This window comes from Rattus rattus, chromosome 6 (genome assembly GCF_011064425.1).
Source record: "Rattus rattus isolate New Zealand chromosome 6, Rrattus_CSIRO_v1, whole genome shotgun sequence".
Taxonomy (NCBI): Eukaryota; Metazoa; Chordata; class Mammalia; order Rodentia; family Muridae; genus Rattus; species Rattus rattus.
In genome coordinates this window covers 121,119,155-121,140,807 of record NC_046159.1, presented here as the reverse complement: position 1 = coordinate 121,140,807, position 21,653 = coordinate 121,119,155, and the positions used below count along the sequence as shown (strand labels likewise).

General features: G+C 39.7%; 1 protein-coding gene across 4 annotated transcripts in view; it reads left to right on the top strand.

Annotated features, from left to right (window-relative positions):
* Positions 1–21,653, top strand: part of St7 (suppression of tumorigenicity 7) — a 233,844-nt gene that overhangs the window by 122,926 nt on the left and 89,265 nt on the right. For all 4 annotated transcript variants that reach the window (XM_032906915.1, XM_032906916.1, XM_032906917.1 and 1 more), the window contains exons 3-6: positions 7,283–7,442; positions 17,357–17,411; positions 18,645–18,760; positions 21,045–21,120. In XM_032906915.1, the coding sequence (XP_032762806.1) occupies positions 7,283–7,442; positions 17,357–17,411; positions 18,645–18,760; positions 21,045–21,120 (407 nt within the window). The remainder of the gene's footprint in view (positions 1–7,282; positions 7,443–17,356; positions 17,412–18,644; positions 18,761–21,044; positions 21,121–21,653) is intronic.

Below are 21,653 nucleotides of genomic sequence, written 5' to 3'. Positions count from 1 at the left end.
TTCTGCCTTCATGACAGTGCTGCCTGGGAAGGTGGTTACCAGCACGTTCGAGAACTTGGTATTTTTCCTTTTTACAGACTCACAGAAATGGACCAAGTGCATGAGAAAGAGATGAGTTGGGAGAATGGAAAAGTGAAGGAAAAAATAAAGAAGAGAAAGGAGGCCGGAGGTAGAGTGAAAGACTGCAATGTTTTCAGGAGAACATAGGGTTTACTTTCCTATTTGATCATGGAAATTAAGTCAGTTGTGGCCAGTTTAGAACACAGACCAACACTTAGCATAACGTAACCATATTTTAATTGTGTGACCCTTTATTGTCCTCTTCCCTTCTAAACTGGAAATGGTTTGTTTAGTTTTAGATTTATTAACTTATGTATGTGAGTATGTTGCCAGAATTTATGTGTGCATGTTTACTATGTATGTGTCTGGTGCCTTCAGAAGCCAGAAAAAGAGTTGAATTCTCTGGAACTGGACCTCCAGATGGGTGTGGGACACTGTGTGGGTGCTGGTCACCGAGCCTGAGTCTTCTGCAGGAGTGGTGAATGCACTGAAGTGCTGGGCCATCTCCTTTGCCTCCCTGTATGTGTCCCGACACATTGGTTGATACTGAAAGAGCAGCTGACTGCACACGTAATATAGCGAGTACATGAATTAGCTGCATCAGAATTTTCTGTGGGGGGGGCTTGCTCTGAATTCTAAGGATTGCTTCAATCAGAATCTGTAAAGTATTAAAACAGGTACCACGACAGTATGAGCTACAGGGTTTGGGACACGTTACACAAGCAAAATCCTTCCCACTCTTTGTGATCCCATGACTATTAGTTGGCCCAGGAGTGTGGACTTTATCTCCAGACCACAATAATGAATGCTACAATAGAAAATTCTACCCAGTGAATATATGTGCATTAGGTGAGCTTTTGACCTTGAAGAATGCCCTATCTTCCTGCCTATTTTAGTCTGTGCAGCAGGAGTCCAGAAATGGGAGTGGGAGGATATGAGTGCTGCTGCAACAGTTTAGGGGCCAGTTAGTGGCTAGTGAGGGACTGGCTGAGTTAGGAAGCAGCAGGCCAGACGCCACACGGTCTATTCAGTGTTTATAAACAAAGCACGCAGAAAGAAGGAGTTGCTTGCTCCTATTTCTTTTCTTTCCATCTTCCCTTCCTTCTTCTAACTCTTCCCTCCATCCCTAACTCCTTTCTCCCTCTATCCTTCTTTCCTTTCTTTTTTCCTTTTTTTCTTTTTAGTTAATGTCAGAGTTGTGAGTAAGGATTTTGAAAGGGCCAGTTGTTGGTATGAAGGAAAGGATGCATTTAAGAATTCAAACTGATACTAAAAATGGTTACGGATGTCACTGTAGTGCTTATCAATTGCCTTGGTTTATCTCAGATGCTCAGATGATCTTTTGTTAATTAAAGAAAATAAAGTGTACACATATGCACAGGCATACAACACACCCACATATATGTATGCACAAATGCAGGCACACATGGTAAATTACCTTTCAGGAGACTGTATTACCTGGAATCTTGGCATCATGCCTCTTGGTCATTTGTGATTTTGTACCATCAGATTTTCTCTTTTCATGTTTTCTTGTCCATTTCAAAAGTGTGTGTTAGCCTTTCTTTAAAACCAAACCAAACCAAAACAAAACAAAAATAACATCCCCCTCCAAAAAACAAAAATCAAAACAAAACCAAAAACAAACAAAAAATTAATAATTCTTCTGTTTATTTAGGTTATATGTAATTAATCCACTGGCCCATCGTTATCAGCTATCCATCCGGCATTATAATCATTGCAGTAGACTTTCCCTCCACCCACAGAGTGCTCACTCTGACTTGACTACACACATTAGAAAACAGTCCCAAAGAATCAAGATAACCAGCGAAGGTCACTCATTGGTTCTGGCTTTCTAGGTAAGAGTATCTTGATCTTAAACTAGATAGAGTTAATGTTGGCTTCCTAAGTGCCATACTCTGTTGATGGTTTGAATTCCCACCCTTCTTAATCTGTATTACTCTAAAGATGGTGCATGGGTAGGAGAAAGTGTAGTAGAAAGATTAAGGCTTCAAAATTAAGAATTGCATAATTTTACATTTTAAATTATAAGTTATTTGGCAGACAAGAGAGATTTCCCCACTTCCCAATATGTCAGGGCCACTAAACTCGGATGTCTAAGAACTATTTTAAAACCTAAGTTTGTTTATGAATGCTTCACTGTTTATACTGTAGGTATGCACCAGGGAAATGTATTCAAAGTGACACCAAATATGTATGCATTAAATAACACCATCTGCCCATTTGAATCTATTCAGCACTTTAAAAATATTGTGAAGTGTTCCTCAAAGTCTGATGAGTTTTGGAATACAGAGAAGACTGTTATGCTACTACCTCAAATTAAAGGGCTTAGATAATTGAAGTTTGGGACAGCCTCCTTTCTTTACTTTTGATACATATTGGAAGAACAGGGGCATTCTTTATACTAGTGTCCCCTCTGTAAATGCAACTTTTATTTACCAGATGTTATTTTGGTCTCAGACACTTAAGCCCAACCTTTGTAGCTGTGATGGTTTGTATATGCTTGGCCCAGGGAGTGGCACTATTAGAAAGTGTGGCCCTGTTGGAGTAGATGGGGATTTGTTGGAGTAGGTGTGTCACTGTGGTTGTGGGCTTTGAGACCCTCATCCTAGCTGCCTGGAAGTAAGTATTCTGCTAGCAGCCTTCAGATGAAGATGCAGAACTCTCAGCAGCTCATGCACCATGCCTGCCTGCATGCTCCCATGTTCCCATATTGATGATAATAGACTGAACCTCTGACCCTGTGAGCTAGCCCCCATTAAATGTTGTCCTTATAAGAGTTGCCTTGGTCATGGCGTCTGTTCATAGCAGTGAAACCCTAATACAATAGCTCTTTCAGAATTCTGGCTGGCTGGTTCAACTCAGCCATTCTACTTGAAACTATTCTCTAAGCTGACTGATTTAATTTGGATAATCTGAGCTTCTCACTGAATTGTTCTTCTTAGCCACAATCTAACTCTGGAAATTTGTTCTAATCTTATGGCTACTTCTTATTCTCTAGCTCCAGCTGCCTCTGCATGGACTCATGAATGAGTTCAACTCTACTGCACTGCAGTCACTGCATTGTCTCCCAACTCAACTGACTGACACCCTCTCTGCACTGCTCTTAAATAACTTCTTTCCTGCACTGGTCTCCTGAGAGTTGGGTATATCACATCTCTGATCCATTCTGTCAAATCTTTTTCTGATTTGTCACTTTGTATTTTGTTCCTCACTTAGATGTTATTGTTTGGGATTAAAGGTGTATAGGAAAGGATTCCAGCTGGAAGGATTAAATATGTGTACTAAGGGCATGTCTGCCTTCCAGACTGATCACTAAAACCTAAAAGGAATTTTTAGGATGTTATCAGAGCAGCCATCTTACTGGATTAAAATTCCTCTACATCCCTCTATATAGATGGGACAGTAGTATTGATGTTCTATGATAAGTCTGGGAAGACACATTTCCCTGCCCCCAAACAACTAAACTGTCCTTACCTATTTGTTATTTCTACACTAAAAAGGTAGGACAATTTAGAGACAAGGTCTGTCTTGTCCTAATGCAAATAAATGTTCAGATAATTTGAGGCACTTGCCTCTTAGGCTTAATTATCTGGTCACATTTGATGGACTAGTTCTGCATTGGTTTTTTACAGTTAAGAAAGCATTAGAGAGACTGTCAGAGGACACTTAAAGGGAAATGAAGGATTGTCTGTGTGTCTGGTCTAGTTTAACTAAAGTATTGTTATGTTATTTGTTTATTCAATAAAGAGATTTAAGTAAGAGAGTAGCAGAGAGAGCTGGGGCTTAATTAGCTTTGTGATTTAGGTCAGGTCACTGCATCTTGATGAACAGTCTTTGTTCCTCATTTTAAGTGGATTCTCTACATTGTTCTTTAAGGTACAATTCTGTGGCTCTGCTAAAGGAACTAAGGGATCTGAAATCTCAAGGTTTTGTCCATGTGCTGGATACTAGCATGCCATGGGTACTGTGACCTGCAGCATGGACTTTCAATGTAGGGACATGATTGTTGTGACCTTGGGACACCACTCATAGGTGGCTAGGAATATTGGTACTGTATGATCGAATGAGTGGACTGTGGCATAGTAGGTTAAAAACTTCATTGCCAGTGATTAAGAACCACTGTCAGTTCTGTAACCAATGCTAAGGGAGTCTTGGAAACCTTTTTTTTTCTTGTAATTGAGGCAGAGCACTTTTGTTGATTTCTTGAGAGCTTTGTTGACTGCTCAGGGCTATAACCAAGGAGTACCTTGACACAATGTTTTCTAGAAACATCCTAGTGATGGGTGAGATGCTGCGCTAACCTAAACTGTGGGGCACTATTGGACAGCACTATTCCTAGGGAGATGTGAATAAACATGTGCTCACCCCAGGTAAAACAGATAGATAAGGAAGATACCTAACTCAAACTTGCTAAACTAATGAGTTTTCTGTGGTCACTTAAAGGAGTACGGATTATAGCTTGCAAAAGCTGAATTCCTGAAGCATACTGCACGTCTTGCAGGCAGTTGGCTGGTCCCACAGTGTCTCTCGGTAATTGTGATTGTTTATATAGGTATAAGGAATGAGAAGTCTAGTGAAGTCCTGAGTCATTTAAGTTTCAGAGAACTTGCCTGGAGGATGCAATGTTTCACCTTTCCCTTGATTAGAACACCCTATGTCTTAACTATTTTCACTGTTTTATTTTAGAGGAAAATGCTGCAAAATGACTGGCAAAAGAGGGGTGCTTCAGTGTAGGACTCAAGCGTGCCATCCTTGAACAGTGTGGTATACAAGCCATTAATATAAAAATGGTAGTAGCTTTGTCAGCACTTTTGAGAACTGTGGGTGCTTTACACTAAGCTGGTATGAAAATTGAGGACCCTTGAAGATAAATATGATTCCCACTTCATTTACAGTTGAAGGTACTAGTATCCAAATAAATCAAACTAGAGCCATACATCTTTATGGATCCATAATGTACATGCTCAACTATGGAGGTCCCTTCAGGTATCACAGATAGTGGCAAGAAGAGCTGTGAAGAGGTGAGAATGAAGACTTGATTGAACTTGACTTCATCAGGCTAGATCAAGCCTCTAGAGAGTTTGATGCCAGGTAACCACCATATTGCCAGCATATTTAAACACAGTACAACTCGGAAAAAAGTTTCCTAGTATAATATGATCTCTGATACATGAAGAGGCATAATTATATTGAAACGCAACTCAAGGAGCATCTCATTTCTTCTAAGAAGATGGGTTCTCAAGATAGACTGCCTATATTCTTAGCTTAAGGGCCTAGGGAAGGATTTGGCATGGTCTAGGTCACACAGATATCATAGAGGTCATTTGGGTTATAGAATCTTGGGAGAGCCCCTGAATATGCACATAATGTTAGGGTCATTTAGACTATTAGCCACCTCCATTCTTGGTTGTGGGAGCTGGATATGGCTAGGCCCCCCAGACAGCACAGATCACCAGGGAATCACCTCTGATTCCCAGCTTTTTGCAGGGAAAACAGGTTTTACATCCTTTCCCTTGAGAGGACAATCCTGCATTTTTAACATTCCTGGTTTCCCTGGAGATCTGCGGGCAGGAGGGCTTTTGTACTCCTCCCATATCCATGCAACTTTCAAACTATATTCTCCTTAAACATGGGAATGTTAGAAGTAATTCACTGTAATTAAATCAAGGTATCCCATACATGACTGGGAATGTTAGGTTTGGCTGATAATTTCCTTCTCACATCATAGATTCCTTTTCTATTGTTGTTTCAATAGAGCAGAAAAGAAGAGAGGAAAATACCATTTTTTTAAAGAATAGCCCAATGTCCATTCCAGTGCAGATAATGAAACTTTCTTATGACATACACAAGGGCATAAACTTAAATAATTGTATGTTGATTGTAGGTTACATATTATAAAGAATAGTACAGCTATCCTTTGAGACCCTTTGAGGCATGGAGTTATTCTGTTTTCTGTTGTTTTGTTTTAGTTTTTTCCTCTCTGTAGCCAAGCTGTCCTGGAACTCTTGGCAGTCCACTTGGCCCAGGCTTTCTTATTAATTCTTTCTTAATTAATCGCTGAAATCATAAACGTGAGTCACCATGCTTGGCCTTTTGCTTGTCAGGGACTCACTGCTCTTGTACTTATACCCTGATTGCTTCCCTCAGTCTCCTGAATGAGGTCTGCAATTAAGGCCTGCGCTACCTTGTTTTGCTAGTAGCTGTTCATACGTTCCTTCTCTTGAATGCTGTTTGTATGACTGGGGAAGAACAAATGGGGTGGGGAGAAGAGGATGGGTAGAGCAATATGGAGTAGTGGCAGGAAGCAGTGGCTGCGGGTGGACATAGGGGGGTGGAGGCAAGAGGCTGTGGAGGTGGACACAGGAAGGCGCCATTTTCCCATTTTCAAGGAGCTCTGCCTTCAGCTAGTCATACAAGTGGGACTGGATTTTCTTCCACTAAGGAAAGCTATTCCTGTTCTCTTTTGGAATTAAGAGTACATAACAATCAGTAAGCTTTTGGGAAAAGAAACGCTGACGATATATAGCAAATGCTTGTTATGCTGCCTTAGCAGGAAGGGGTGAGTGCCATCCATGTATGAAATGACTACTATTTTTATGTTTTCCTTTCTAAGACTAGATGTCACCATGTTCCTCAGGTTGGCCTTGGACTCCTGTGTGCAAATGATCCTCCTGCCTCAGTCTCTCAAGCAACATGTCACTAGGTTTGTTCTGACTGCCCTCATTCTTTTGTTTGCCTCATTTCTTGAAAATAGTCTGACTTTTACAGTTGAAATATTTTTTTACTAAAAAATCTTATTTAAAATTACTTAAAATTGTGGATATGATTTTACAAAAACATAAAATGTCAGGAATTAAAACGTTTCATGAGGTATATTTTGGGAACTGGTATTCACATGTATTTCTAGAGTTGTCTTTCAGCTAAGGTGTTTTTGTTATTTGAATATTATATTAACTTAAAAATAATTTGGAATACACCTTAACAATATTCTTTTATCTATCACTATATTTACTGATTCTTTTTAAATATCACTCTTCAGCAGAGAAAAATCAATTTAACTAAACAATATTGGCATTTAATTACTGAAATCTATTACAGTTAGACCAAAGGTGGACAGAAACAATAAACATGTATTAAGGGGACATGTCCTAAAATTACAAGTAGAAACTGAGGTCATAAACACATTGTTTTTCTGTTCTAGATATTTGAATGGTGGTATTTTCGCAAGTATGGAACATCGTTCATTGAACAAGTCTCAGTGAGCCACTTGCGCCCCCTTCTGGGTGGGGTTGACAACAACTCTTCCAATAATTCTAATTCCAGTAATGGGGACTCAGATTCCAACAGGCAAAGTGTCTCAGGTATGGAAAGTCTCTTATAATATTTTCGTGAAATTAACACAGCAAAACTGTTTTAAAGGATTACATTTCAGAGAAAAATTATCTTTAAATTTCTTAACAAGAAAGTTGTACCAGAGAAGTAGCACACAAGCATCCCAGGAGCAGGAAATATTTATGCTGCTAACTTTACTTTTGTTCCCCTTAGCTTTAACATAACAAATGTATAAGCATTGGCTTTAAAACATAGTATGTATGGCATAGAGTGTAAGTACTCATCAAGTGCATTTTCTTCCACAGCGATGGCTGGATGTTGAGTCTAACTAGATTTGATTTGACTGCTTGTCTGTTTTGAAGGGCCTCCTTGTCCTGTCCACTGATGGTGAAGCACCCGTTCAGGTTCCTCAACACAGCACAAGCTGCTTCTAACCCGGTGTTACAAGTTCTGCTTCTGTCTTTACTTTCCCTGCCATGTCTCTTAGGACCCGACCTACAAATGTTTCTCTTGTTCCTCTGTCACTCCCCAAATCAAATGTCTTTTCTAATAGACATACTAAGCATGTCTATGTTTTTTAACTTTGGTAGTTTCAAACTACCTTTGGTAATATCAACTAGTAATTGGTGGGAGCACTTTTTATAGCATCTGTAGTGTTCTGCATAACCAGTTTCTGCATCTTTGAAAGTCAATAAGCAGATGAGTTCAAACAAAGGAAAGAATCTATTCCTACACCAACAGTAAACTCTTCTTAAGTAATCATGAGCTTGGTTTCTACTGGTTCTTATGAACTAAAATGTGTCCTCCCCTCCATTGGACTGTTAGAGGAAGTAAAGTGATCAGTGTTTCTGATTGCACTAGAGAAACATACACTGCTATAGAAGGTGGTGGTAGGGAGGGATCTCTGACCAAGCGAGTGGTTCCACTAGTTCCTGAAGTTGAGGAATGAAAGGAAGACATTCAGGAGCTAGGTTAGATTTTCTTTTTCCTCACAACTCAGTCACATCTCCTAACTTCCTAGCCAGGCTGTTAGCAACAAGGAACATTTGTTCCTGAGGTTGAGAACTTTTTAGTCTGTGCTTTTCCAGCCTAGAGTGAATGGTATTGGCAGCCCCTAGTGTGCGCTCACCTCATTCTAATGGTTCACACACTGCACAGGTAAGAATATTGGTTGGGACCTTGTAAATTTATCTACCTTGTGAAAAGGAAAGGAGGCCCGAGCACAGCAAAACATTGCGTTAACCAGAAGTGCAGACTTTCGGCTCATTGCTCTAATGAGGAATGTGATCATTTAGTCATTATCACACAAGGAGGGGCAGATAATTGCTGTCACATGTGTCTGCTCTGAAGATCCCAGAGATTGCCTGTATTGATGACTGACTCAAATTTCTGTATACTTGCAAGTGCAGAAAATTAACATAGCAAACAGGAAGCATGCTTTTTTAAGGTGTTCTTTAAAATGGTTACATTTATATTCTCATGAAAGCCCTCCTTTCTCCTTACCCAACTTAAAGCTCTTGACAATTCTTAATGCAATGAAAAGTTCATGTTCTTCACATTAACATTTTTAATTTATTATCATGCATGTGTATAATTGGGGGGAAGGATATGTGCACAGCCCATGTGTGAAGGTCAGAGGACAACTCTGTTCAGAAAGCTCCTTCCACCTCAAGTGGGTTCTAGGGATGGATCAAACACAGGTTACCTGGCTTGTGTAATAGCAATCCTGCTAGATCATACAGTTTCTTGTAGATATATGAGTGATTATATGTGAATCTTGATGGTATCGTTTGCAAAAAGGAATCTAAATCCTTTTAAACAATTTATTCATCGAAGTATATATTTTTAGCCCCAGATGCTTGGGAGGCAAAGACCAAAGCGTCAGTTGAGTCCATGTATTCAAGACTCTGGGCAGTATGAGACCAAGTCTCCAAACCAGACCAAACAAAACAGAACAAGAAGATGAAAATACATTAGAAACTAACAGCCATAGGATTTCTCAACTTTTACCTGACTGAGATTAAATTCTATTATTACTGACTCAATTACAATAGTATTTACTACTCTGTCCTCTTTCCATTAATTTACTGCATAACAGACTTAGCATGTATGATATTTTACAACAATGTCTTAATTCTTACCTCTAGAAAAATGGGAATTAGTTTGTATAAGTATATTTAGGTAGAATAGACTTACTTCTTGACATCTATACAGCTAATATTTGGCCAACTCAGCGTGACAAACATCTACGCAGGTATGGAAATATCAGAAATCATACAATTAACATCACTTTATATTTACTTGTGTTGATTGTTGTGTGTATCTACGTATGCATATATATATTTGAGAGTCTTATTAGGCTTTCTTGAAATTCACTATGTAGCCAAAGATGGCCTCTAAGTCACTATAATCCTTTCTCATCCTCTGAAATGCTGAATTTATTTATAGAACAAAAGTCATCATGCCTGGCTGATTTTTATTTCTAAATAAAGAAAGTACTACAAAAATACGTTATCTGAAATTATGTCTACTACTAATCACTTCCTGCATTAGCTTATGAGGAAAAGTCCAGATCTGAAAATACTTCATGTATTTTTTTAAAACAGATGGATTTGCATTAAAATTCATATTTCCTTTAAACTAATAAAAAGGCATTGAATTCACAACAGAAGGGTAGAGTTTGTTGATTTTTCTTAAAATGCATAGACATCCTCACTGAATTTTACATGAAATATAACTTGTCAGATCAAGTCCCATGAACTTAGACAAAGAAAGTTTAATGCCATTATTTGAAAATTAAATCACTGACAAAGTTAAAAATAAGTTAAAACATTAGATATAAATATGGGTCCATGTGAAGACTCATTAGAGTCCTATTTGCTTATTATCTGTTTATTTTTGTATTATTTGTCTTAACTAAAATCTGCAGACATGGCCCACCTCACAGTAGTTTGCAGGAAATGAGGAAGCAGAGCAGACCATGAGTGCATTCTGAAGCCCCTCTCGTATAAAGTGCGGAATGCAGACTTGCTCAAGTTGCTCTGCGATTCTTCCTTGTGGATCAGTGGAGAAGTGTGGCTGATTACATAGCTTCTGACTTTAGCCAAACTTCAGCTTGTCTGGCCAAAGGTCATGTGTGTGGACATTCTTGTTTCATTTTATTTGGGAACTAAACTGCTATGTTTCTTCCAAATGTATGGTTTCTAATAAACTCTGCTGATGTATTTTTGCCACATCACCACGCATCTCACTGCCATTTCTTAATTCAGTGCACTTTATGAGTTGGTGACGCACAAGGTTTAAAATGGAGCCAACTTCTCCCTGAGAGAGGGGATTCTCATAACCCACTGAGACCTAGAATTTGGCTTCAGGAGAACATTTTTTTGATAATTTATTCTTGTTCTCAAATAAAATACCATAAAGAAAGGGTTTGCAGCGTTTGTCTTTTGCCAGATAGATACTGGGAAAAGTTGCTCCATCTTAGAAAGCAGAGATGCCAAAGACAAGCTCTGAGACCCTCCGACAGCCCCGGGAGACCTGCGTCTCTCCACGGCTCTGACACAGCCTCTTGGCGCCCTACCCAAGTCATCTCATTTGTATCTTCTTAGTTTTCACAGCATATTTCAAGTTCTAGATAATTATAAAATTCAAACTTCTAATGAATTATAATTATGCTGTATAAATAAATATTCTACATTCTAAATTATTGCCCACTGGATCACTGGGGCAATTCAAGCACTGACTTAATAAACAGGTTTAACAAAGACACAATGGAAATAACAAACTTGGGAAAAGTAAAAAAAAAAAAAAAAAAAAAAAAATCCCCAAACCATCATAGATGGCAACTGTCACAATTAGACAATTCTCCCTATAGAAGTCCATGTAATTCTAGTAATATTTAACACTTAGTATTTGCTATCGATTTTAAGTGATATCACCATATAATTTTATAACAACCCCCCTGAGCAGAGAATTATTATGATGTCCATTTTAAGCTTCAGAAAGCCAAGGTACAGGAAACAAGTCTGATGACTGACAACTGAGGTAGTTTTCTCTGTAATAATACAGAGAACTTTCTCCCTCTTCCTGGACAGCGCTGTCCTCTGTAGCTCAGGGTGACCTCACACTGCATCCTTCAGCCTTCCCCTCCAGAGTTTTGGACATTACAGGTAGGCATGCACCACCTTGTGAGTACAAGTTCTTAAGGACTAATTGCATATTTTAAGTCACTGCTCCAGACCCTCTGTAAGGTCTATAAAGCATATTAAATTATTAATGTAATATTCAAAAGATTCATCGTTGGCTCACACCTGTAATCTCAGTGTTAACTAGGCAAAGACAGGAAAATTGAAGACTCTAAGGTCTGTTTAACCTAGGGAGTTCGAGCTTGCCTGGAAAACCTTAATAGCAATGGCATTAATCCTCTGTAAGAAAATGCAGGACAGGATTTGTGAGCTGACATTAAATGTCTTCAAAAACAGCTCAGCAGCTGTGATTGACAGCTGGAGTGGCTAGTCTCAGTTCTAGGACTGTCACAGCCAGGGACCTGAGGCTGGCTCACTATTTACCTTTCCCAAATAAGCCTTAGTGCCTTAATCCGAAGACAGGAGAATAACAGTAATAACACCCTCACAGAGTATTCCAGGAACTAACTGAGGCCTTGCAGAACTGCGGTCAGAGGACAGCGTTTTATGTAGGAGTAACTCCAGATCAACTGACTAAATTTATAAACAGATTTGGGAGATACAGCCATGTGATCAGTGACTCATTTACACCCAAGCTTTGCAGAGCTTTCCGTTCAGATGTTTCCCTTTGCAAAATGATGGAATTGTGTATTAGGGACCTTTGGGATTTCTTATCAATCGTCTCAGTGATGGTAAACTAGATACTTTCGTGCCAAAATTTAATGCACGGCCTGAAAGTGATTTCCCTTGCCATCTTTTCAAAATCATTTGCCATTAAAGTGTGTAGTTTAGTACAGAAGAGATGTCTATTTATATGATGAAAAAGTCTGGAATGGATTCATTCAGTTTCTAGTGAACTGCATTTATTTAAAACTTACTTCAGTTTATCTAGTCAGAAATGGCCAGTTAGAAATGAATAAAAGATTAAAAGATTTAGTCATCTCATCATTTCTTTGATGAAAGTGGTACTATCTTGAGTAAAGCAATAAAAATGTTCTTAAAACTCACATTTACTATTCCTTTTTTTAAAATTCTGTGCAAGAATTTGTAGTAACAAAATTTGCTGAATGAAGGCTATCCATGTTTCCTTTACCATTTTTTTTCTTTAAAATTGTTTTTTCCTTACAAGAGCAGTTTGCTTACTCTAAACTATGATGCCCAAACCATAAAGGCATTGGACCTAAGGTCCACAAGCAAGAGCCCAGGCCCCGGAGATGGGGATGTGAGAGCAAGGGACAAGCATAAGGGACTGATGCTCAAGGCACACTGAGACACAGAAGGTAGATCCTTAAGGATTTACTCAAATAGAAAAGTGAATCGTTTTACCTCTGCTGAAATACCGACGTCCAAACTGAAATGCAATCAAACATTGCGGAGACAGCCCTGTTAGAGAAACCGGGCGGGCCTGTGAAATACTGCACCTGCTGTGCTGAGGTGGAAAATGGCGCCCACGCAGCCCTCCTCCGCGCCCGGGACCAGTGCGGACCGGCTCCGACTGGCCAGAGGTTGTAAGCAAGGTCAGGCCAAACCAGTCCTGCATCTGCCGCGCTGCTGCGGGTGGCTGTGGCCGAGGGGTTGACCTCCTGGTTTGTGCTGGGCCCCTTTCTGGTTTCTGGACAGGCTCTGCTGCCTAGTATAGGCCCGTGGTTCAGCAACAAGGTCCCATCCCTTCTCTCTCTGTGGGATCATGGTGTCTGGCCCAGGCTGGCTCCTCGGGAGGGACAAACGCACAGTGGCCGGAGGCTCGCGGTCATGTTCTGGCGCTTGGTGTGGTGGGCCTAGGATCATCCACTTCGAGCAGCATGGCGGTTTGAACAGGCCTCTCCCTCTCCGCGTCTACTACCCACGTGGCTTACTGGCAGTTCTTTAGGTGTTTTCTGCCCTTGGGGTTCTGTCCTGACAGCCACAAATCTGGAGGGAAGGTCTCTGCTCGAGGCTATGTCTTCGTTAAGTTGGTTAAAGCTCAAATGGCTAAAGGCCCTGCAGCGGGCTTGGAGACAGTTCCCGTTGTGTTGTATTCTCCAGCAGGCCCAGCCAGCACAGCAGTCAGAAGTTATATTACCTTTTCTCAAAAATAGTTATTTTGAAAAGCTATGAAGTAGTTAAGCTTACTTATTTGTTTTAAAAAGGAGTACTTCTAATAATTTCCTAAAATTGTTCAATATGATACAGAATATTAAGTATTCATTTCCGAAGCATCAAAGCTAGTAACTGTAGGCAAAATCCCATCAACGATTGATTCCCTTGGGGTTAACCTAATAATAATCATGTTCAGTGAAAACTTTAGACACTTTGGAAGTATTGTTTTGAAAGAACTGACATTTCCCCGAGGAATTTTGAGAGCTGTTCCTTCACTGGACCACTTAATTGATGAAATTATGGGATGTTGAAATGAAGTGTTTTTTGCCTATTGTAGGTTAGCAGATGAGTCTGGCCACCTTATTTACTATGACCCTGGAGGAAAGGGCCTACTATATACATTCACTGATTTATATAAGGGATGTAGATGATAAGCTTCAGTCCTCCGTATAGAAAGGATCAGTGAAAGCTAAGCTTATAACTATGATAAAAGTTGCTATTTCCGCTGTTATGAAGAGGCCTGAGCCTGTAATCGCAGGACTCAGAACCAGGTGAGTCCCCACCCACAAAGGACTGGGGCTGCGCATATCAAGGATCATTCATTAAGAAAATGCCCCCCAGGCTTGTCTTCTGAGGGAATTTTCTCAGTTGAGGCAACCTCCTCTCAGATGGCTGTAGCTTGTGTCAAGTTGCCATAAAAGCATCCAGCACAGTTAACTGGGTCAAGGGTACCAAGTGCTCATGGTAGTGATGGAAGGTTTGTGGGACCTGGGGAAAGAGAGGCTTTAAAACATTCAGCGCTTGCTTTAGAAATCCTTAATGGATTACGTTTTATGTTCTTTGTTTCCTACATAGAAACAACTGTCCCATTTTGACCAAGAAGTATATATGCTCTGTAGACTGGGAAATGTCATGTTGTTTTAATGGTGGCTGGTTCCTTTCCCCTTGAGTTTTGGCATTCTTTCATACATGCTGAGGTCGCAACATTTCTATGAGAGCTATGAGTGGAGACTGTATTATGGACACTGAAAATTGAAGCACAGAGTGTGTGCTTGTATTAGGGGCACACTTATAAGTAGACCCTTAACGATGTAAGCGTCTAATGGAGTCCTAGTTGACTTTGAGTGCTTCCCAGTGGCCCTGAAGTTGTGGAAGATAATGAGGAATGGAACATTCTTTTTGAAGGGTAAATTTGAAATATGATCTGAAATAAGTTCATTCCTCAAGAGGACACACAAGAAAAGAGTTTATTTGTATGCTCTCTTACCCTGTGGAGGTCCGTTTCTCTGGAATCTTCATGTTTGGCATTTCTACCATTTGTTCATGTTATACTAAGCCACATCATGCAACTGATATTTATGGGGTGTGTTCTCTGGAGCCAATTCCATGCTAAAAGAATTTTCCAGAGTAAAGATAAAACAGAACAGTAAAGATGAATCATGTCACTTAAGGCAACAATCTGATGTGTGCGTATAGAGGGTCTTTATATTGCTTATTTCTTAAGGAAAAATAACCCGCCCTGTGCCCTCATTTTCAACAGTGTAATCTGGGGAAATAATGGCTTTTGTACCTTGTTGGTGCCCTTCCCCCTTCACGTCTGCTGCAGTTAATTGCATCTTAATTTCTAAGTTAAACTGATAGTTTAAAAGGTAATACAGAACAGTTTTGCAACATCAACTTAACAAGGACTAAGTTCTTTCTGTGATAAATTTAACATTTTAGAACGTTTGCAGCACCCCCTGCTGGCTATGTTGTGGAAATTCCTAAATTAAGTGTTCTTCAGGTGCTGCTTCGTGACTATCTGATGCATACAAAATATTTCTTTTTGGAGTTATTTTTCCTTAGAAATATTTTGCTTAAACTGAGGTTATATGGTTAAAATTTAACCGAAGATATTTTTCATTCTAATTTGCCAATTGCGTTTTGAATGGTGCTTATTTCGGCGGGTGCCATAATAATGTACTCATTGGAGAAAAATGTTTGCCAGAGGTTTTTTAAAAAATGATATTTCTACTCAAATTAAATAGAAGAAGAAATATCTCTTCAAATACACATGTTTTTATTGTACATATTTTTACTATGAACATCTTTTTATACAAGTCACAAGTTTAGGTTATGCTAAGTACAAACCTTGCACGATTTACAAAGCTAGAGTTTGACTGAAGAAGAGCCGGAGGTGGTGAAGTTAGAGTTGCACCATCCTTAAGGAGAGAAATCACAAAGGTTTGGCTGAGCACCATGTTTCAAGCCAAGTTCTGGAGTCATAGTGTTCATGACCCTTCTAATGGGCTTTCTGTTTGGACAGCAAACGTTTAACTAAAGGAAACATGACTTGCTAGTTAGTGTCATATGATGTGATAAGGATCAAATCTCAGTTATTTCTTAAGAACAGAATTCAGACATTTTGCATTAAGTGACAAAGTTAAGCAACAAAATTTTAGGGCCATTATAAACTGAGTAAATGTAAAATGAGACACTGCTTACTTTAAAGATAAATTCATCTCTTTTACATGGAAACATGCATCCCACTGTAAATATGAACTTGCTTTACTATCTCAGCAACAAACAAAAGGGATCATACGGAATGGTGCTTTATGTTTTGTTACATGCAGAGTGTCAGAATAATGGTTAAAGTAATGACTACTGGGCAGATGGATGTCTAGGTGGGTGGAGGGATGGGTGGAGGGAGGCTGCTGGATGAACAGGCCTGCTGTAGAGTCCTAGTGATCATCATCTGGCCTCTGAGGTCTCTTGGATTTCTGCCATAGTTGTGGTTGTGCACATTAGTCGGTGTGTTCTTTGAGGACTGATGTTTTGACTTTGGTTAAGTGAGTTTTATTTTCTAACAAAACCACATTTATCCAAAGAGATCTGGTATTGTAAATTATTAGAAAGTCTTTATAGGATGTTTGAAAACAATTGTAGTTTATTAATCACATGCTTAATATAACATGACCTTAAACCTCTTGACGGACTTCTCTAAGTAAAAGCCCTGTGGTCTTAGTTTCTATGTTCCTTGTATAACAAAATATATGATTTTAGTAATTAACATGGTGACATTAGAGTGATGGCTCTCTATGTATATCAGTATAAGTAAAAGACATGAAAATGCTCCAAAATTATTTATTTTCATAGAACTTCCTCCTGCAATTTTGCTAACATTAATTTCTCTTATGCCTTCCTGGAAAAGCAGTATGAATCCAGCGAGCCATCTCCAAATAAAAATTGCCATCATCCTTAATGGGCCAAGGCCAGTGCTCTCTGTGTTACACATGATACGGAGCTGTAGTCTGTCATTGAGAGACCTGTGTGAGTGACAGGAAGTGGTCCCAATTGTATGTTTACCTTTACCTTTGTTGTTGGAAGTTCATTCATGAACTCAGCTTAAATCTCTTAGAACAGCCACACAATGTTACACAGTAGCTGATGTTGACGTGCACTATCATTTGAAAAATGAGGAAACTTGAGTCTAGAGGTTAGGGACGATTCCCCTTTCCCAGTGCCTGCGAAGTCTCAAGAACCTGATTAATCTCTAGGGTTGTGGTTTGTTTTTCAGTTTCCTATGTAAAGGATGGAGACCCACATATTCTTATCAAATGGTCAGGAAGGGTGTTTTACTGAATTAATTAGCTCCTAATATCACTGGACTTACAATCATTTCATATTCCTCTTTGTTACAGAATGCAAAGTATGGCGAAATCCACTGAATTTGTTTAGGGGTGCTGAATACAATCGGTGAGTCTTACCAGTTAAGGAAATGAATGAGCGGTTTAGAGAGCAAAGACAGCGAGTCTACCACTGGTTCATTGAGGGGTCACGGAATAGTGTGAGCTACTCCCCTCCTTCCTCTCTTCTCCCGCACCCTCCCCTACCCTCCCTCCTTTTCTAGCTCTTCTCCTCTTTCTTCCTTCTCTACCTCTTTTTTATCTCTGTTTGAGACAGGGTTTCATAATCCAGAACCTGCTTTGTGGCTAGGTACCTTTGCTCCTGCTCCTCTTGCCTCACCAGTGAGTCCTGGGACTACTGCATGTCGCCATGCACAGCATCTTCCGTGTTTGCAGATACAGTCTGCAAGTGTTTTGATTTTTCTGTTTTATAGATATTTTGGCATTCTAGTTTGGAATAATATATAAAATTATAGGTTGTGATTGTTTTCTATTGTACTTATTCTTTGAAAAAATTATTAATGTATATGTATGCTCAGAGAAAAGCTTGTGGGGATTGTTCTCCCCTTGTGTGGGTTCTAGACCTTGAACTTGGATTATCAGGCGAGGTTGCAGATAGCCCGTTTGCTGAGCTACCCCACTGCCTTCTGTTGCAGTTATTCTTTTCAATATATATCATACAGACTCTGGATTCTGAAGGTTCCTCAGAAACTTTATTATATGGATCCCAGAGCAGTTATATTGCAACTTCTTAATTGAGTGAAGTAATTAGCCAAATTAGAAATTTGTAGTTTGGGGGAAATATCTATTTGTAATATTAATTAGGGAAGTTTTCTGTTAGCAAGGACTATTAAAATGTTAAGGCAAAACCCAAGAGAATATGTGTATTTTGTGCTATATAATTCCTGAAGGAAGTACAGGCTGACTTTTTGAGATCTACTTTTATTTTATGTGTATGGTTGGTTTGCCTGCATATGTGTCTGTGTACCATGTGCATGCAATGCCAATGGAGGCCAGAGGACAGCATTGGACCCCCTTGGAACTGGAGTTACATACTCTTATTATCTGTCATGCAGTCGATGGGAATCCAACAGGAGTCCTCTGGAAGATCAGTCAGAGCTCTTTCTACTGAGCTCTCTCTAGCCCAGAGCAGGGTGTTTTTTAGCAATATGTTTTGGTGTTCATGAACAGAGATATGTTAATGCTTAGTAGTGATTTGCATTTCAATTTCTCTGCACCTTCCTCCTTTATAGGTCTTTTTCCTTTCCCCAAACTGTCTGACTATCATATTTGCCCTTGACAGGTACACTTGGGTCACAGGACGAGAGCCTCTGACCTACTATGACATGAACCTCTCTGCCCAAGACCACCAGACCTTCTTTACCTGTGACTCGGACCATCTTCGTCCCGCAGATGCAAGTATGAAAAACCCTTTGGATACTTAGGGTGGGAAGGCTGTTCAGTCTGTTCCCAGTCATGGTTCTGTTCTGGGATACCTAGCACACATCTGTAATCTCAACACTCAGGAGGCAGAGGCAGAGGCAGAGGTGGAAGGACATCTAGTTTGAGAGCAGCTTGGACTATGTAGCGAATTGCAGGTAACCTGGGTTGTATAAGAACAAGGAGAGCTAGGGAGATAGACCAAGGGGTAAAGTTCTTGCCTTGTAAGCATGAGGACCCGATTTTGGTCCCTTGAGCCCCTGTAAACAGAAACAAAACCCATGTTTGGTAGCACATTATTGTAATCCCAGCTCTGAGCAAGCAGAAACAAGTGGATCCCCGGGGCTTGCTGGCAGTCAGCTTAAACTCTGTGGTGAGATCCAGGCCTGCCTCAGAAGAAGGACAAAAGAAAAAGGGGGTGGGTGGATGAAGGATTGACACCTGAGGTTATCCTTTAGACGTGCGCACATACACACTTGCCCCTCTCTCTCTCTCTTTCTCTCTCTCTCTCTCTCTCTCTCTCTCTGTCTCTGTCTCTCTGTCCATGAATAAAATATTAAATTGACTAATAAACCCAGAATTCTTAAGCAATATTTATAGGAAATTTATTTACAGTGATTATCAATGTAGAAATGAGGCTTATTATTATCTATAATTATCATTATTATGTATTTCGAAGATACATATCTTACACAAAGTGAGTTAAACTTCAAAGTTGAGGTGGAACATGGGTCTCCTTAATCACATTCTAATTAGAAGCTGAGATTTGGGGGGTGAGGGAAGGTGGGGGTGGTGCACACCTTTGATCCCAGTACTCAGCAGGCAGAGGCAGGCAGATCCCAGAGTTTGAGTCCAGCCTGGTCTACAGAGTGAGTTCCAGGACAGCCAGGGCTACCCAGAGAAATCTAAATGGCTACCCTATTTTACTGGCTTCAGATATTGGTTTACTGGAAGGGCACATGGTTCTGGCGTAGGAGTGCATTTGTGCTCTCTCCAAGCAGAGCTTGCCTAGCATTCATTTCATCACTTTGCTGTTGGCAAATTTTGTATTATTAAATGGGTCAAAAGTAATCTGAAAATTCCTGTCTTAATTAGGGTTATGTTATTATATTGAAACACCACAACTAAAAGCAACTTGGGGGAAGAAAAGGTTTATTTACTTGGCTTATGTATCCTGAATCACTGTCTGTTGAGGGATGCTGAGGCAAGAACTCAGTCTAGACCAGGGTCTGGAGGCAGGAGCTGATGCAGAGGCTGTGGAGGGCAGTTGTTTACTGCCTTGCTCCCCATGGCTTGCTCAACCTGCTCTTATAGAGAGAGCTAGGAGCACCAGTCTAGGGTTAATACCACCCTCCCCTGTCAGTACTAAGAAAAATGCCCCAAAGGCTTGCGTAGCCTGATTTTATAGACATACATTCTCAACTGAGAGTCCCTCTTCCTAAATGACTCTAGCTGATGCCAAGTTGACAGAAAACTAGACAGGACAATACCTTTAAGCAAAACAATTTCTACATACATGTAAGAAACTGACTTATAAAAGATGAACTATGAAATTATATGAGAGTATTGTTTTTAAAGTCCTTGTCGCTATTATAGAATATCATATTATGATTAATATTCCTGGGCACCAAGCTTTTCCTAGTATATTTACAAGCTGCTGTGCTACATAAAAACTAGGATTTCAGGGAAATGGAGTCCCAAATATCCATGTCAAGCCAAATTCTATGGCAGTTTAACTGAGTTCACTTTGTCTACATAGTTTCAACTTTCAAATATCCCACATTTGTAGCAAATGCTTTGGAACATGTGGAATAGAAATTATACATTATATAATATATAATTTATATATGATATATAATATATAATATATATTATAGAGAGTCTGAGGTACTGAAAGTCACTTCAAATGGGAACAGGTCATTCAAGATGGTCTGGCCATAAAATAGAAATTTCAAAATATGCAAAATATGTTTTCTAACAGCAAGTGTTTATTAAAAACTCTATTATAGCTCATCTTCTTGACTCTTTTCGTGTATGATATTTATACCTATAATTTAATCCTCACACAAAAAGTTTGTTATTGGCCACTAAAGAACAGTGAAAACTAGCAATTCAGAATACTTGTGTGACTTTGGGGATATGAGTTGACTTCCTCAGTAATAAAACGTTACAATTAAAGCTGCCAACTGTTTAATGCCCCACAGCTAGACATCGAATTATATGTAGTTGGTGATTTGAATTATTCCTTTTTTTTTCTAACTAGTAATGCAAAAAGCTTGGAGAGAGAGGAACCCTCAAGCTAGGATTTCTGCAGCCCATGAAGCTTTGGAGATAAATGAGTAAGTAGGGAACAGACTTGCGAGTAAAATGAAGACATGTGGTATGCCGAGTATTTTCAGTCACCATTGACGGGACACTCCTGTTATGCTGTGCATTTGAAATGCAGGCTATTTATTTCCAAGGGTGTTAGTTTCTAAAGTTTTATTTCTCTGAAGGACAGCGGTGTGCATGTGCGTGTGGGTATGTGTGTTGGAACTAAGTTCAGTGCCTTTACTGTGACCACAGATTAAGCCCTTCAAGGGATATCCTTGGCATATTGGGAGAACATAAGCTAAGTACGGTTCTCAGGAGATCTAGAACATTTTCACAGGGACCCTCCTTTCTAGATGTAGAATGCCCTTCTATGGGTCTGGGCTTCTAGGTGTAGCTTCTGCTAGTGGAAGAAACAACTGCAGAAAAGATAAATGGCGATGAAAAGCTAAAACCTTAATGTTAGGGTGGTAAAAAGAGGAAACGCTGTCCTTTCTGTTGGTAAACATTCTATGGGTTACCAAGGAAGGCTGGGAAATCCTCTGGAGATCTCAGAAAATGA